The sequence below is a fragment of the Heterodontus francisci genome, chromosome 9, assembly GCF_036365525.1.
Source record: "Heterodontus francisci isolate sHetFra1 chromosome 9, sHetFra1.hap1, whole genome shotgun sequence".
In the NCBI taxonomy this organism is placed as follows: domain Eukaryota; kingdom Metazoa; phylum Chordata; class Chondrichthyes; order Heterodontiformes; family Heterodontidae; genus Heterodontus; species Heterodontus francisci.
In genome coordinates this window covers 22616942-22633588 of record NC_090379.1, presented here as the reverse complement: position 1 = coordinate 22633588, position 16647 = coordinate 22616942, and the positions used below count along the sequence as shown (strand labels likewise).

Sequence of the window (16647 nt, the reverse complement as noted above, 5' to 3'; positions counted from 1 at the left end):
CCCTTTCAGGCAGAGAGTTTAAGACCTCCTGTAAAGCTCTAGTTCCTCCACCGAGATGCCACAGAAATTGAAAATTCTAGAAACTTACTTGCAGGAACATCTAGATTTCATTGTTGAATATGAAGGAGTGAAAGTTTTAGTTCACAGGTCGTGCTGTGCAAGAAAACCACTCATTAGTGGAAAGAATGCAACCTGCATATCTGAATACTTGCAACTGGATAGACATCGGGCTTAAGAAAATTGGAATGTCCAAGACCAGCGAATACAATTGCAGGTCATGTGGCTGGTCCATAGCCTAGAAAATACAACAGCCCATGATGTGTGTCTTACACCTCTATGAAATTCATCACTACCTATTTACCAACTCCCTCTTGAATTCACTGATACTAAACCATCCTTCATCTAAGTTTGAAGCTCTGCCTGGTTTGTAGAATCTGTGTATGTTAAACATATCGATGTTTATCTGTACATTACAGAATGCTGAACCCTTCCTTACAATCACCTCTGCACTTTCTTTTCTCCAGTGTAAACATTCCTAGCTCTGCAGCCTCTCCATTACTCAGATGCTGAATTCCAGCCATGCTTTCCAACCTTGTGAGATCTTCTATGTAGAACTGTTTCAAAAACTACACATCCCTGCCCACAAAGTGTGCTATCTTTCGAAAGAACGTCAAGCAATCAATCATGCATGATTTCTCTCCCATTAAGCGAAGTCTGTTTCTTCTTAAGGTTACGTATTTCTCCAGTTCGTTCGAAACACACCCAATATCTTCCTTAAAGTGGATGCCAGATTGGCTGTGCAGTACTGTCCTGGGTTATTCCTTTGCGTCTTTTTGCATATTGGTGTTATACCATTTTTCTGCCATTGCTCCAAGTCATCATTTTCGGAATTTCATAAAGATGCAAGCTAGAACATGCCCAATGTCATTAAGTTGAGTATCTTGAGTATCCTAAAATGTGAACCCTGGGCATTGGCTATCTTCAATGTCTTCAGTCTGTCCATTATCTTCAGTTGCATCTGTTTTTCTTAGCATATCATCTAAACTAAAGATGGCCCAAGCCAAAAGCCCCTAGCTGGGAATGTAAACATTCAAATGGAAATGAGAGGGTGAAAAAGATGCGATGATAGTCTTCAATTATTCTGAATCAGAATTATGGTGCTATTCCATCAATGGTGCTCTCCTGTTAAGACTCTGCTGCATGTTAAAAATCTGCCTGCAACAATTTGAACTGATATCGAATCAATAGCAGATTTAATTCAAGATGTATACATTTCCTTGACACCTGACAAAATCTGAGAGAGGTATGGAGATCCAATTACTGAAGTCTTAACATTTAGAGAAAAATAATGGAGGAACCAAATATACCATTATGAAAAGATACAAATGTTTTTAGTGTGTAACATTCTGTAATTCTGCTCTGATCCAATTCAGAAAGTTTGAAATATAGAAACACAGAAAATAGGAGCAGGAGTAGGCCATTCGGCCTTTCAAACCTGCTCCGCTATTCATTATGATCATGGCTGATCATCCAACACAGTAACCGATTCCTGCTTTTGCCCCACATCCTTTGATCCCTTTAAACCCAAGAGCTATATCTAACTCCTACTTGAAAACATACAATGCTTTGGCCTCAACTGCTTTCTGTGGTAGCGAATTCCACAGGCTCACCACTCTCTGGTTGAAGAAATTTCTCCTCATCTCAGTCCTGAATGGTTTACCCCATATCCTTAGACGATGACCCCTGGTTCTGGACTCCCCCAACATCGGGAACATCCTTCCTGCATCTACCCTGTCAAGTCCTGTTAGAATTTTATAGGTTTCAATGAGGTCCCCCCTCACTCTTCTGAACTCCAGTGAATATAATCCTAACCAAATCAATCTCTCCTCATACGTCAGTCCCGCCATCCTAGGAATCAGTCTGGTAAACCTTCGCTGCACTCCCTCTATAGCAAGAACATCCTTCCTCAGATAAGAGGAGCATAACTATACACAATATTCCAGGTGTGGCCTCACCAAGGCCCAGTATAATTGCAGCAAGACATCCCTGCTCCTGTACTCGAATCCTCTCGCTATGAAGGCCAACATACCATTTGCCTTTTTTTACTGCCTGTTGAACCAGCATGCTTACCTTCAGTGACTGGTGTACGAGAACACCCAGGTCTCGTTGCATATTCACCTCTCTCAGTTTATAGCCGTTCAGATAATAATCTGCCTTCCCGTTTTTGCTACCAAAGTGGATAACCTTACATGCATTTGCCCACTCACTCAGAGCTGGGAAATGATGCTATGCTCCTTCAGAGACTCTTATGTTATGAAACTCTACATGTATGTGATAATAAAAAAATATCTAGAGTTAAAAGCCTTCCGGAACCATGATACAGGTCACTTATTTGATGTTTATAAATCATTTTAAAGTTCTCCAGTGTGATCAAATTTCACATTTCATTGCTGAAGTGCCTTGTGAAAGAATGAAAGTGAACTTAAAGAAAAATAGTGCAGTTTGCTATTAAATGAATGAAAGAGCAATCAGAACCGTGATACAGAGCTGCTACAGGATAACTTATTTATTACAAAGAAATTTTACTCAGCATAGAAGCAAACTGGAAAAGAATGGGGGAAAAAAGATGTCCATTTATAGAGTGCTTCATCACATTAGTCAGAAACAACAGAAAACACTTTGCATACAATGAATTACTATGAAGTATAATGATTACGTGGGCAACCCAAAAGTCTTTTTGTGCAAAACAAGATTACACAACGAGCAATGAGGAAAATGACCAACTAATCTATTTCTCCTTTGGTAGTCTTGGTTCAAATTGGAAGTAATGAAAAGCTTGGCATCTGGAAAGAGCCATATGCACAAGATATTGATGCAAAAATTCTATATGAGAGTAAGCTATGGAAAACATTCACTGAGGTGGAACCCAACACCTGTGCACTGTAGAGCTTTAGCATTGTTTTGGCTCCATGAAGTCTCAAACTTTGCCATCTTCAAAGCTTTTCTGAAGTGGATGAAGTATCATTTTGGTATACAGCATACAAATGATCCATATAGATAGGAATTCTCTTCAACTTGATATTAACTTTTCATTGTTTTCCACCTCTAGCACAACTTTTTTTATTCGTTTGTGGGATTTGGGCGCTGATTAGGCCAGCATTTATTGCCTATCCCTAATGGCCCTTAACAACGGAGTGGCTTGCTAGGTCATTTCAGAGGGCATTGAAAAGTCAACCACACTGCTGTGGGTCTGGAGTAACATGTAGACCAGACCAGATAAGGATGGCAGATTTTCTTCCCGAAAGGACATGAGTGAAAAAGGACATTAATGCATAACAAAAACTTTTATTATACTAAATGCACTATAAGGTGCTTCACAGAGTGTTATAAAGCAAAATTTGACACCAAGTCACATTAGGAGATATTAGGACAGATGATGGTAGGGATGGACAAAGAGGGAGGTTTTAAAGGAGCGTCTCAAAGGAGGAAAGCGAGATAGAAAGGCAGAAAGATTGGATCGAGGGTTCCAGAGCGGCCTGGACGGCTGAAGGTACAGTCACCAATGGTGAAGCAAATAAAATCGGGCATGACCAAGAGATTAAACTTATACAAAGTGTTCTGAGTATCTTGCTAAGCCTATTTCTGCAAACAAGGATCTTATAAGTTTTATCAACTCATCTAACTTCATTTTAAGCATTTTAACCATGCCAAAGTCAGATGTTAATGCTTAAACATTCAAGATGTCAAATGGTGATATACTGACGAGTCAGGATGGCGTGACCTGGAAGGGAACTTGGAGGCAGCAGTTTTAACATGTAATTACTGCCCTTTGACGTGGTACAGGTCACAGGTTTGGGAGGTGCTGATGAAGAAGCTTTGGAAAGTTGCTGCAGTGCATCTTGCAGAAGGTAAACACTGCAGCCATGTTACGCTGTGGAGGGAATGAATGTGTAAGGTGGTGGATGGGTGCTGATCAGGCAGGCTGCTTTGTCCTGGACAGCATCAAGTTTCTTGAGTGCTGCTGTTGCTGCATTCATCCAGGCAAGTGGAGAGTATTCCATCATACTCCTGACTTCTACCTTGTAAATGGCAGAGAGGATTTGGAGAGTCAGGAGGTAAGTCACTCATTGCAGAATTCCCACCCTCTGACCTGCTCTTGCAGCCACAGTATTTATGTGGTAGCTCCAGTTAAATTTCTGGTCAATGATAGCTCCTGGGAGGATATTGATGATGTTGGAATAAGACAACAGTAATGCCATTATCAAGGGGAGGTGGTTAGACCCTCTCTTGTTGGAAGTCATTGCCTGTCACTTGTGTGGCACAAATGTTACTTGCCACTCAACAGCCCAGGCCCTGGAACTTGTCCAGGTCTTACTGTACGTGGGCACAGAGTACTGCATTATCCAAGGAGTTGCAAGTGGAATTGAGCACTGTGCCATCATCAGTGAACACTCAACTTTTGACCTTATGATGGAGGGAAGGTCATTGATGAAGCATCTGAAGATAGTTGGGCCTATGACACTACCAAGGAGTTCCTGCAGTGACGTCCTGGGGCTGAGAGGATTGGTCTCCAAAAACCACATTTTGTAGCCAGATGATGGATTTTGGAACATTTTACAATGAGTTGAGGAAAACATAAAACTGATATAGATGAACAAACTACTTCGGTTATTTTTTTTGCCCAATTCTATTCTCAGTAAAACCTTTTTAAAAGAAAATAAAAACACTGGCAAATCATTGCATTTAATGCACATGAAAAATTGCTAAAACTAAGTGCCAAACAAAATAAGTTGAGTATTAAAATGCAGAAACCCAGTAAAATGTTCATATACTGCAGATTAACTTTATATTTACAAAAGGAATTTTGATATTTCAGAACCCTCTCTGTCGTTCTTGTAAACTACTAAAAGGCTTTAGCAGAAAATCGTTAGCAAGCATTCAAGTTTCTGTTTGGCCTCAGATACACCCATAAATGAGTGCTTTTTTTTTTAAAACAACCAGATTGGTGCATGAGTGAAATAACACAGTATAAATGAAACAGCACACAAGACAACCCAATAACAATACATGCTTATTCAAGAACGAAAAATGTCTCAAGCCTGAGAAGGGAAAACAGTAGCAGGAAATGCAAAGCCAACCTTTCCAACACAACAAACAAAGAACCTTCCTTACCAAATTTAGATTCTTTTTTCAAAAACTGCTGAGGAATAGGTAGGAGCAAATAATGTGCGATGTAGCATATTTCATGTAGTACTAGAACAAATGCCACAGTCATTCCTATCCTGGCTTTTCTGAGAAAATTCAGACTCCTTTAGACAGCGAGATGACAGGATATTTTTTCTATACTGTTTGCTCCACAGCATTGTAGTTCTTTTTAGATCTGGATTTTAGTTTTCAAATTAGAATTTTAACAGATGGCAATGGCCACTCGCCACAACTGCGTACTCACCGTACGCTATACCAACAATCTATTCAGACACAATTATGACAGATAACCTGAGAACTATTTATACTCAAAGTATTGACTGGAGATCCAGGGCTGACTGCGCTATTCAAATGGTTTTGGAAATTAACATCCTATTTCAGAAAAGAATAAAACATATGCATACCTCAGGTAATGCACATTATTGTTATAAGCTTACTTAATATAACACGATTGTACTGATTTCTACAGACTTACACACATTTCTGCCATTGGCACAGATTTCACAAGGTTTTTTAAAACTATGTTGGGTCTATGTAAAACCGAAAGAAAATTGATCCTGATAGGATGAAGCAGAATTATTAAATTAAGGAAAATATATATTTAATGCATTTTTGCAATGCAGATTTTAAACAAGTATCAACTCACTAAACTTGGAAAATGTAAAGAGCCCTATCACAGTACATATCTACCACTGCATGCAGTCATGCACATTACAGTAACTTATGTGTTAAACGACTACCCAGAAAGGCACAACATGAACAAACTGAATGGAAAAAGAAATAGGACAACCTTTAAAAAAAAAAACAGGAAAAAGGTTTCGCCCCAAAAATTCAGCAATAGTTATTCATGAATATTCCACTTTGAGACACTGGATTAACATCGCAAAAACTTAGTTGCTTTGGCACAAATGGTGGAGTTTGCATACACATTGTACATACTTATGGTATAGGATACAGACTTTGTTTTTCCCCCAACTACAGTAAGGTCAGGAGATGCACAAGCTTTTGTCTTCACACAATTATGGACCATGGAGCCTCAAGGGCCATTAATAAAGCTTTAAGTAATATTCTACTTTATTTTCAAATATCACAAGTTATTGATATTAATAAACCCTGTTATTTTGATTTAGAATTTATCAATGAGACAACTGCACTCAAAACTGCAAAGCTCCAGTTGGTAACAAATATAAATGCAAACAGGGCTGAGATGTCTGGCTTCAGGAGCTGACCTGCTATGGTTTGGGAATAATGTGGTTCTAAGGCGACAGGTTGAACACCCTTGGGTTTGATAGTTAGGCTACAAAACGGGCATCATGTGATGACTGACGAACAAAGTATTATGTGGAAAGTTGACATAGTTTGTCTTAATGGCTTATTCACACCTAATATATGGATGCAACAGAAGCACAGAAGGTGTTTAGCAGGCTATTTTCTAGACAACAAATGCTGGAACGTTAATTATGTATGGAAAACATACAATCAATGGGATTACCCTTGTTTGCAGAGCAATATTTGGCTCCACTATTTTCTGTGATAATCGCTTTATTTTGACATGTTATCATACAAACTGAAAATGACCATGTTAATATCTGTCATATCTTTTGTTAACAACTCAACTTTTAAATTACTGGGCAAAATCCTAGCTACCCCCTACCACAGCACACTGCCAATAAATGGCCTCTAATTATTATATCCCCAAATAAAGTAAGGTGAAAGAATAATCTATTTGACATAGACCAAATTTAATCTTCTTGTAATCCCAACAAATGCCAACTCAGTGTGACTGGCTAGCAAAATACTGTACCATAGTAAATTGCTAGCTGAACTCACATCACTGTCAACATACAAAATGACAAGTCGATGTTAGGAGTCTATTTCCAAGGTACTCAAGCAATACAAATATACAAATCTGATAGCCAGGTAAACTGCGCCCTTCCCATTTTAATCAAGTTGGATGAATTTGAATATCATTGGAAGTTTTAAACTCAGGATGAAGGCAGGATCAACTCAGTTTCTACTCGAATTTCAAGCCCATTAAGTAGTACAGAAAACCTGCACTGCACATTCATTATGAATATGAACACTGGGTTGATTACAGGCAAGATTCACACTAGTAAGGAGCCTACTGTATTGTAAAGACAGTTAAAAGTAATAGACACTAACATCCCATGACTACAATGAAGTTTAACACTATACATGTTAAGTAATGCACGTGCACCTACATGGTTATCACCGATGTATTGTTGTGTAAAAAGATCTTATTCTAAATGCACAGTGTTTTGTGACAATTCTACAAGTAGGAATTTGATACTTTTTTTTATAATACTTAAACCAGAAAGACGTACAATTCTACAACTGATTATTTTTGCTTCCAGCAAATTGACCATGAACACAAATGGCATCTTTATACACCTCATGCAGACTGATACAGTATCAGTTTGCAAGCTTCACTATGCATTGCATATGTACATGTTGTTCAGTGGTTTACAATGCTGCAGTAAAATTGTTGTAGTGTTCTCATAGCACAGAATTACAGCAAAACAAGTAAATACTATAGAGCAAAGAATTAGCAGCCATTTAAGTCAAATCCAATGGCTTTTATCCAAGCATGAATAGTTTAATGCATTACATAAGCCAGTCGATACAAGCATTTCATAGAAATACTGCTAAGCATCCCCTGGTCAACTAAAAGGCAGCAACTGCTACATCCTTAGTTAAATGTTCTCATCAAAATGATTATTAATTTGTTATGTCATTGGAAAACACAATAAGGAAGTTTAAATAGAAAACCAGCACCTACAACATTTCTGTGGTTTGTTTATAAAACCATGACCTTTCAGTAAATAAACAAAAAATCTGTACCTACCTAGACTCTCTTCCGATGTGTCCATTTCCCATTTGCTTTTTGTCACGAAACCCTAAATCATACACACACACACAGAGAGAAGCTCATCTGGTTAGACTGAAATGTTTAACAGTATATAGTATCGAAAACAACGACTCTCTTCATTAGGAAAATGAATGGAACACAAGCTAAGAGAAAAACACAATCAAGACACCACAGCACAAAGGAAGTAATGGTGGTTCGCTTGAAAAGTCTGTCTTTTTCTCTCAAACCACACCCCCCCGTCCCCCTCACACACACATAACTACACACTGCATGTACAAGAACATAGACGGTGCTGATCGATAAAGCAGCTATGCCAACTTTTCTTATAAACTACTTCTCCAATTTTAAATTTCTCTCAAAGTTTATTCGTACAATTCAGTAGTTAGAAAATAAATGTATGCGCCATATATGCCACATCAGAAAAATAAAATAAAGCAAATGTCTTGGAAATTAATTTACAATGTACTGTGCAATCCCAAACTTCAGAGATACTTTAAAGTCACTAAACAGTGGTAAAGTAACAGTCAAGAATTTATCTTTAATTGGCGAAATGATTTTGGAATAGTAGCAGAGGAAAGAACATTTCCTCATATCCAGGAATAGATGTCAATTGGAAAACATAAGTGACCGCTTTATGTGGCTAGACATTGGAATTTGCTGTGTTGTCATGTATTATGAGCAACATGTGTGAAAACAAACATATTTTGAAAATGCATTGTAGTGCTCGTCATGCTGAATGTAAAGATTGTCCTATGGCTAGCAGAATTCCAAAGCTTCAGATTTACTTCAGACTCCCATTAACTCAAAATCTCAAGTTAATTACCTTTAATTATCTAGAATTAAAAGTAACTAGCACCCTAAATGCAAACATACAGCATCAAATGGCTACAACTGCACTCACATTTTTATAGCAAAAAATGCAAATATTTCAGTATCTTAAAATTATGGATACCACATGTCTACTGCAAATCTTCCAAGGTAGTACGTAAGAATGGGGATTGAACTTGATTTTACTGAAACAGGAAAGACACAAATCATATTATTTGGTATCTTTCAAAGTAAGCTTCCAGTAAGGTATTCGTGTCAGTAAGAAATATAGGGACACGTTGCATTGGCCATTAAGCATCAACTACCCGTAGAAGCATAATCAACCTAATAACACTACATTGTGCATCTACATGGAAATACAAGTTACAACATGGAAACAGGCTATTTAGCTCAGTTACACAGTGTTATTATTTACCCTCTACACAATCAAATATATCAAATCGTATGTACCCTTTGTGTTACCATATGCCCTCAACCCCTTTTTCTTCAACCAACTAACCAATCCGATCTTGAATGTTGGCATAGGTTTTGCTTCAACCCTAACCCTGGAACCATAGAAAAGTTATGGCACAGAAGGAGGCCATTCAGCCCATTGTGCCTGCGCCGGCTAAAAAAAAACTAGCTGCCCAAGCATATCACACCTTCCAGCACCTGGTCCGTAGCCTTGCAGCTTACAGCACTTCAGGTGCCTGTCCAGGTACCTTTTAAATGAATAGAGGGTTTCTGCCTCCACCACCAATCCAGACACCCACCACCCTCTGGGTGACAAAATTTTTTCTCGTGTCCCCTCTAATCCTTCTACCAATCACCTTAAATCTGCGCCCCCTCTCCGCTAGGGGAACAGGTCCTCCCTGTCTATCCAGGCCCCTCATAATTTTGTATACCTCAAATAAATCACCCCTCAGCCTCCTCTATTCGAAGGAAAATAACTCCAGTCGATCCAATCTATCCTCACAGCTGCAACTTTCAAGCCCTGGCAAAATTCTTGTAAATCCCTTCTGTACTCTCTCCACAGCAATTATGCCCTTCCTGTAATGAACTGAATTCTACAGCCTACAATTATAACCAAAAATTATGAGTAAGATTAGGAGCTGCTTTCTCTGAAAAATAAAACCTTGGCTCAGTGGTAGTATTCATGCCCAAGTCATGAGGTTGCGAGTTGAAGTCCTACTCCAGAGACTTTAGCACATTACTTAGGCTGGTATGGTGGGAGTTTGCACTGTTACAGATGATGTTTCTCAGATGAGACATTAAACTGAGACTCAGGTCCCCTCTCTTGTGGATGTAAAAAAATCCCGTGGCACTATTTGAAAGCGAGCAGGTGATTTTTCCTGGTGCCCTGGTCAAGATTTATCCTTCAATCAAAACTTAGAACAGACAATTCGGTCATTTATTTTCTTCTAAGTTGTGGGACCTTGCTCTGTGCAAACTGGCTGCCATATTGCAACAGATTACAATTCAACAGTACTCTAATGAATGTAAAGCACTCCAGGACATCCTGAGGTCGTGAAAGACTTTTCTTCTTTAAAATATTTCCAGTGCCAAAGAATTTGATGCTTTATATTTTGAAAGAATTTGCTCAACAGCATTGTACCCATGTTCTGTAAACCACTGGCACTAGTCAATAACACAAAGATCACATCCTGGGGTTGCTCTCCATTGACTGCTATTTTATTGCCAAGTGGAAAACTTTTGTAATGCAGTTGGGCATTTTGAATTTGGGTAACTTCAAAAATACAGAAGTAAAGCAGAACTCACTTAAATCACATTTCTGACAACATTGGCCTGGATTTTGCAGTGGTAATGACGACGAAACTACTGGCCTTCGCCGTCATTACTCTACTGAAACTGATAGAAACATCTGGAGTCTGCACATGCGCAGAGTAATACAGAAATCCAGAAGTCACCAGTGAGTCTACACTCCTCCACAGGGTGTGCAGTTGAGGGTCCCACAGAACGCAACTTCTATTGCAATCAAAATTTGACAAAAACTTACTCTGACGCTGTTAATTTTGCTATAAAATCCCTTGGAAAAGTTACACCTCATTGGGCTTTTAAACAGCATACTAACTTCATCATTACTGCTAAACACACTCACTGGTCCTGAAAAGCTAGTTCTATATTTGTGAAATGTCAAATTTCTCCAATGATAAAAAATTCTGCATATTTTTTAAAACATTTTTTTAAATACTTTGTTTCTTTTTATCACAGCTTATCCAATCAGCCATTTATTTCTCTATCTGAAAATTTAAATTAAAAGTGAAGGGGTTCAATGGTTTTAACTTCCTGGTTTGCAGAGTTTGAATACTTCCATGTGACTGACTCCTTACCTGTTTGGAGACATCACTGCTGCTGCACACAAAACACCCCCATGACTTGGCACCAGATTTAAACTGTGGACAGGAAAAGGGAAAACCCTGCCACAGAGATCACTAGATCTCTGTGGGCAGCTTTCTTCAATGTTAGCAGCGAGCACCCTTGCTTCATTGTCAAACCTGGGCCATTGTGTCCTGCCCATAATCAACCATGATATGCCACAATGTAATTATGGTCCTGTCAACTAACTTAATGAGAACAATTTTGAATGGACTTGCTGCCTCTGCATATATTGATAATGCATGTTTAACTATGATATCCTTGATTGTGACATGAAATCTATAATTTTACATAGGAGCAACAGACAGTTTTCCTCAAGACTAATTAGAAAACTTAAATATCAGCATCACATTCATGCCTATCAATTGTGTTCTATTAACCAAACCTACACCATGAACTGCAGGGTCTGGTCAACAGGTCAAGTGTCTCACAACTAAGATCCCGTGGCTGATAACTCGGGAAGGCCTCAACAATTTGCACTGCACCAATGGTCTCCTGTACTAGAAAGGGAAACATATTTTGCATTTCTTACTGACAGGTACACCAGTAAAAAAAGTGTACTAGGAAGAAGTCTCACTTGAAACGAGTAAAGAATTTAGTTTTGCGACGACATCTCCTACCGTTTCATATTCATCTTCATCAGTGGCATCCTTCTTAGATTCATCTTGTTGCTGTTCTTCTTGTTGTTGTGGCTGCTGCTCAGTGTTTGGGTCAAAATCCTCCATTTCAACCTACAGAATTAAAGTTTACACAAATGAAGTTTAAAAAAGGAATTTTGCATTTATTCTACTCTCTTCCCTTTAATGGTTCATTGCACAGCAGGAGCGAGAGGTGCAAACAATAGCTCCCAAACAGTTGACAATCTTAGATGACCAATAAGAGGTGCAAAAATGCATTACGGGTGGCTTGCCAACTAATTTTCTTCCATTTCCACAAGGCAGTTACTTTCTATACTGCAGTTCCCAGCACACGATAATGAACTTATATCGGAAACAGATAAAAACTTGTCATTTTGTATCTCAAGTGTAATGGCACACCAGCATAATCCTCAAAATCTTTTGAAGGAGATTGTACACTTTTCAAAGGAAATAACTTGCATTCATATAGCTACAAAGAAAAGGTGCAGCTACAAGGAAAAAGGTGGTGCAGAACTCTGGCAGTAAGCTGAAGTAAACTTCAGTAGTCAGCACAAATTTAGAAGGTAAAGATCCTGCTCGATAAACTTCTGGAGTTTTAAGAAAATTCAAGATACAACCTCTCCTTTCTTTATCTCCAATTAAGACCAACAGCTCAAATACAAACCACAGAAATCCAGTTGGCAATCTAATTGCATAACAGCAAGCCTACATAATGCTCTACACTCCTGAGATAATAGAGATGGAAAGCCTGAATGCATTCTGGGCCACTTACTTCTTCAATAGCAGCATCTTGGAGCAGTGATCTGATATCTAAACGTAACATGTGACGGGGAGTTGAATCCCAATGTTCAGCCATCTATAAAACATCAGAAAATATATGTTAATCAACAGTCTCAGCCAGTGTTCGGTTACTTAATGACCAAAAATTTCAATTAAAATTCAAGTTGATGAGGGCAGCTGCTTAGACCTGCTTGTTGCTAGTCGAGTACTGAGCTGGCTTTTGGGATCAAGTTTTCCGTTACAAACTTGATTCCAACCCTGATAGGTCTTGAAAGTGAATAATGAAACGCGAGATTCCTGCCTTCCTGCATACCAACTTACTGAATTAAAAAGGGGAAGCAAAATTTTCACAGGAGACATAAAGTCTCTTGGAGATCAGCTGCTAACAAAATCCAATATTTCAGGCCAACCCAGTATCAATGTGACTAATGTATAGAATTATGCAGCATCTATAGAACAGAAACAGGTCATTTGGCCCAACTGGTCTCGGCTGGTGTTTATACTTCACATGAGCCTTCTTCAATGCGAATTACCACTTCTCACCCTACCCACATAGACCCCTGTCTGTTCCTGATTCCCTTGAGCACGCACCAAGCCTCTCCTTAAATACATCAAAGCTATCTATTTGAAGCACTCCATGGGGCAATGAGTTCCATTCTCACCACTCTGTGTAAAGAAATTCCTCCCAAAATATTTAGTTGATCTCTAGTGGGTATCGTATACTTATACCTCTTTATTCCAAACTTACCCACAAGTGGGAGCAGAATCTATCACATCCCCCGAATGTGTAAATAAAAAAAAAGCTCATAATTCTGATGACCTCTATCAGGTATCCACTTTTTCTTTAAAAAGAGAAAGGAGCTCCAGCCTGTTCTGATAGTTGCACCTTCTCAATTCTGGCACATCCTTTTAAATCTTTTCTGCACTTTTTCCAATGCTTCAATATACTTTCTGTAGCATGGAGCCCAGAACTACAGAACACAAGTGTGATCTAACCAAGGTGCTATATAAATTTAGCATTTCTTTAGCTCTCTACCCAATTCCAAAGATGAAGTTTCCTCATTATTCCTTCAACCAAAATGAACACTCACATTTTACCATATTGAATTTACCATTTATCAGTCCAATCAGCAAGCCTGGTTATGTCTTCCTGGATTTTGATGCAGTCCTCCACATTATTAGTTATACCATGCCACCTCCCCAGCACATACATACACACACACACTCGCAAAAAAAACATTATCTGTGAATTTCAACGCCATGCTGCCAATATCTGTTTCATTTATGTACATAATATACAACAACAGTCACCAGCACAGATCCCTGCAGGACACCATGCCCAACTTTCTGCCGGATAGAAAAACTTTCCAAAACTTTTAACCTCGGTTTTCTGTTTTGTCTCCATCTTTCAATCCATTTCACCACGTGGGCCCTAATTCCATATGACCTTGGTTATGAGTCTCTTATGTGGCAGGTCATTGAAGGCCTTCTGAAAGTCAATGTTTATTGCATCCACTGCATTGCCCTTTACTCTTTCTTACTTCGTCAAAGCAATTAATAAGGTTGGTTAAACATGACATTCCTTTTAGAAATCTAGGCTGTTATTATACTCTGTCTCTAGATGTATAGGATATTTTAGGTGAACAAAAGTGTGGCTAAAAAGCAGAGTTCAAAAAAAATAAACAGGATGTCAAAACACAACTGTTTTTTATTTACATAACCATCTACAGTCAAAAACTGTGGCCACCTTTGTTACCACCAAACTGGTAGGGACAGTGGAATTGGAGGAATATCAAAAATTAGAGTGGACTGGACAAAATACAGTATGCGGGCAGATAAACGGCAGACAAAATTTAGTATAAACAAAAGCAAAACACTGCACACAAAATGGAAAAATAAGCTATCCCTTTAATAGTGCCGACAAGAGTTGAGGATGCAGTTGGAGGAGAATTTTATTTGACTCCAAATTGATCATGTCCAAAGTCAACAGAATGTTGAACTACATAGCCAAAACAGTTGAATGTAAATCAGAGGAAGCCATGTTTAAACTGTGCAGTGCTTTGGTCAGATTGCAGCTTCAGTAATGTGCCCAGTCCTAGTTGCCGAGAAACAAGGAAGACATTCAAGTCCTGGAAGCAGTGCATCGAAGGACCAGACGACTAATTCTAGTGTCAGGAGTCTAGGATATGAGGGAAAATTAGGGATCTGTGCTTCTCAGCCTGGAGAGGCAGCACTTGAGAAATTATTTTATAGAGCTATAGAAGATAGTAAATGCTAGGAAATAGGCAAATCAGACTATATAAATTAAGTTGCAGGAGTAGGGCAAGGGGACGTAAGTTGGCTTTCGCTAGTTTGAATCCAAAGACTGATATCAGCTAGCGTTTGGTCAACGCTGGGAATAGACTTCGAAGAAGATCGATGGAGGGGTAAGGGGTAACTTTAACTTAATCCACCAGGCGGGAAACCCACAAGATCGGGTGGAATGTTGGTTTTATATCCCGCCCTATATTACTCTCCACTGATGTCAAAGGAGACACTGACAAAGTGTGTCAGCTGTGGCTCGGTTGGTAGCACTTTTGCCTCTGGTTCAGAAGGTTCTGGGTTCAAGTCCTACTCCAGGACTTGAGTACAAAAATCAAAATAACACTCCAGTGCAGTACAAAGTGCTGCACTGTCAGAGGCGCCATCTTTCGGGTGAGACATTAAACTAAGGCCCCGTGTGCCCTCTCAGGTGGATGCAAAAGATCCCATGGTACTAATTTGAAGAGGAGCAGGGGAATTATCCTCAGTGTCTTGGCCAATATTTACTCCTCCATCAATATCACAGAAACAGATTATCTGGTTATTTCTGTTTGTGGGAGCTTGCTGTGTGCAAACTGGCTGTCAAGTTTCCTACATTACAACAGTCACGACACTTCAGAGGTACTTCACTGACTGTAAAGTGCTTTGAGACGCCTGGTGGTAATGAAAGGCACAATATAAATGCAAGTCTGTCTTTCTTTATGATCTTGTGAAAGCATGCAACCCTCATCAAAAAGTTGTACGCTTTTCAGCCATTGTAGTTCCTGTCACAGCCTACAGCAAATGCAAGATCAAAAATGACTGCTTTTAATGCCACAGCACACTCACCAGAATAACAGACTGATATGATATGCCACTCTAATTTGCACAGAGAAGTTGGCCATGACTGGATGCAAGTTTGTCTCCACCTAAGTTTCTGGTTCAATCTGCATCATAGGATAAAGCAGTAGATAAGAGCTTCCCCACAGGGAGGAAAATAAAAATTCAAATGCCACCCTCTGGCTGCTCTCATGCACCTCCAAGCAGATGGTTGCAGAGGCATAGGAGTAAAATGAATGCACAGAAAAGGAGAAAGTCTCAGAATGTAACTTTGAATGACTGAGGGAAGCGTGATCTGAAATCCATTAATCAGTCCCTTTCTCCAGCTCTGTGTTAAACTGTGAACAAAGATCACTTTCAAAGGCTTAAAGAAATGGAAACCCAGATTATTCACCTTGTTGATTTCCTTCAGTTTGCGTCCATGAATGTTCCTCTTGGCACATGTCTGATTATCTGCACTCATTTCTGCGATATAAACCTGGAGAGAGAGAAAGGGGATAGAAATCTTGTTAGTGTAACCAACTACTTAACACAGCAAGTTAAAATAGGGAAAGTTGTCAGAAAAGCAAAAAAACTATCTAAATTCAAATTATATCCTTGCTAGAAAAGTGCTCAAGTCAGTCAATTAACTGTCAATTTAATTCTTTCACTAACTTTTATAAAACATTTAAACACCTTAATCTAAACCTTCCATTTAGCAGATCTGTATGACTTTTCTCACCCCTCATTCTCCTCCTCCCACCAATACAGCTGCGACTACTTGAAATCTAAATGAAATATTTTAAAATAAAATGATTGTCATAAGTTAGC

General features: G+C 38.9%; 1 protein-coding gene across 1 annotated transcript in view; it reads right to left on the bottom strand.

Moving 5' to 3' along the window:
• The window catches only part of ylpm1 (YLP motif containing 1), a 152524-nt gene that overhangs the window by 11912 nt on the left and 123965 nt on the right, over window positions 1-16647 (bottom strand). The window contains exons 15-18 of the mRNA XM_068038138.1: window positions 16232-16315; window positions 12710-12793; window positions 11920-12030; window positions 8072-8123 (exon numbers count right to left, since the gene is read on the bottom strand). Coding sequence (XP_067894239.1) covers window positions 8072-8123; window positions 11920-12030; window positions 12710-12793; window positions 16232-16315 — 331 coding nt within the window. The remainder of the gene's footprint in view (window positions 1-8071; window positions 8124-11919; window positions 12031-12709; window positions 12794-16231; window positions 16316-16647) is intronic.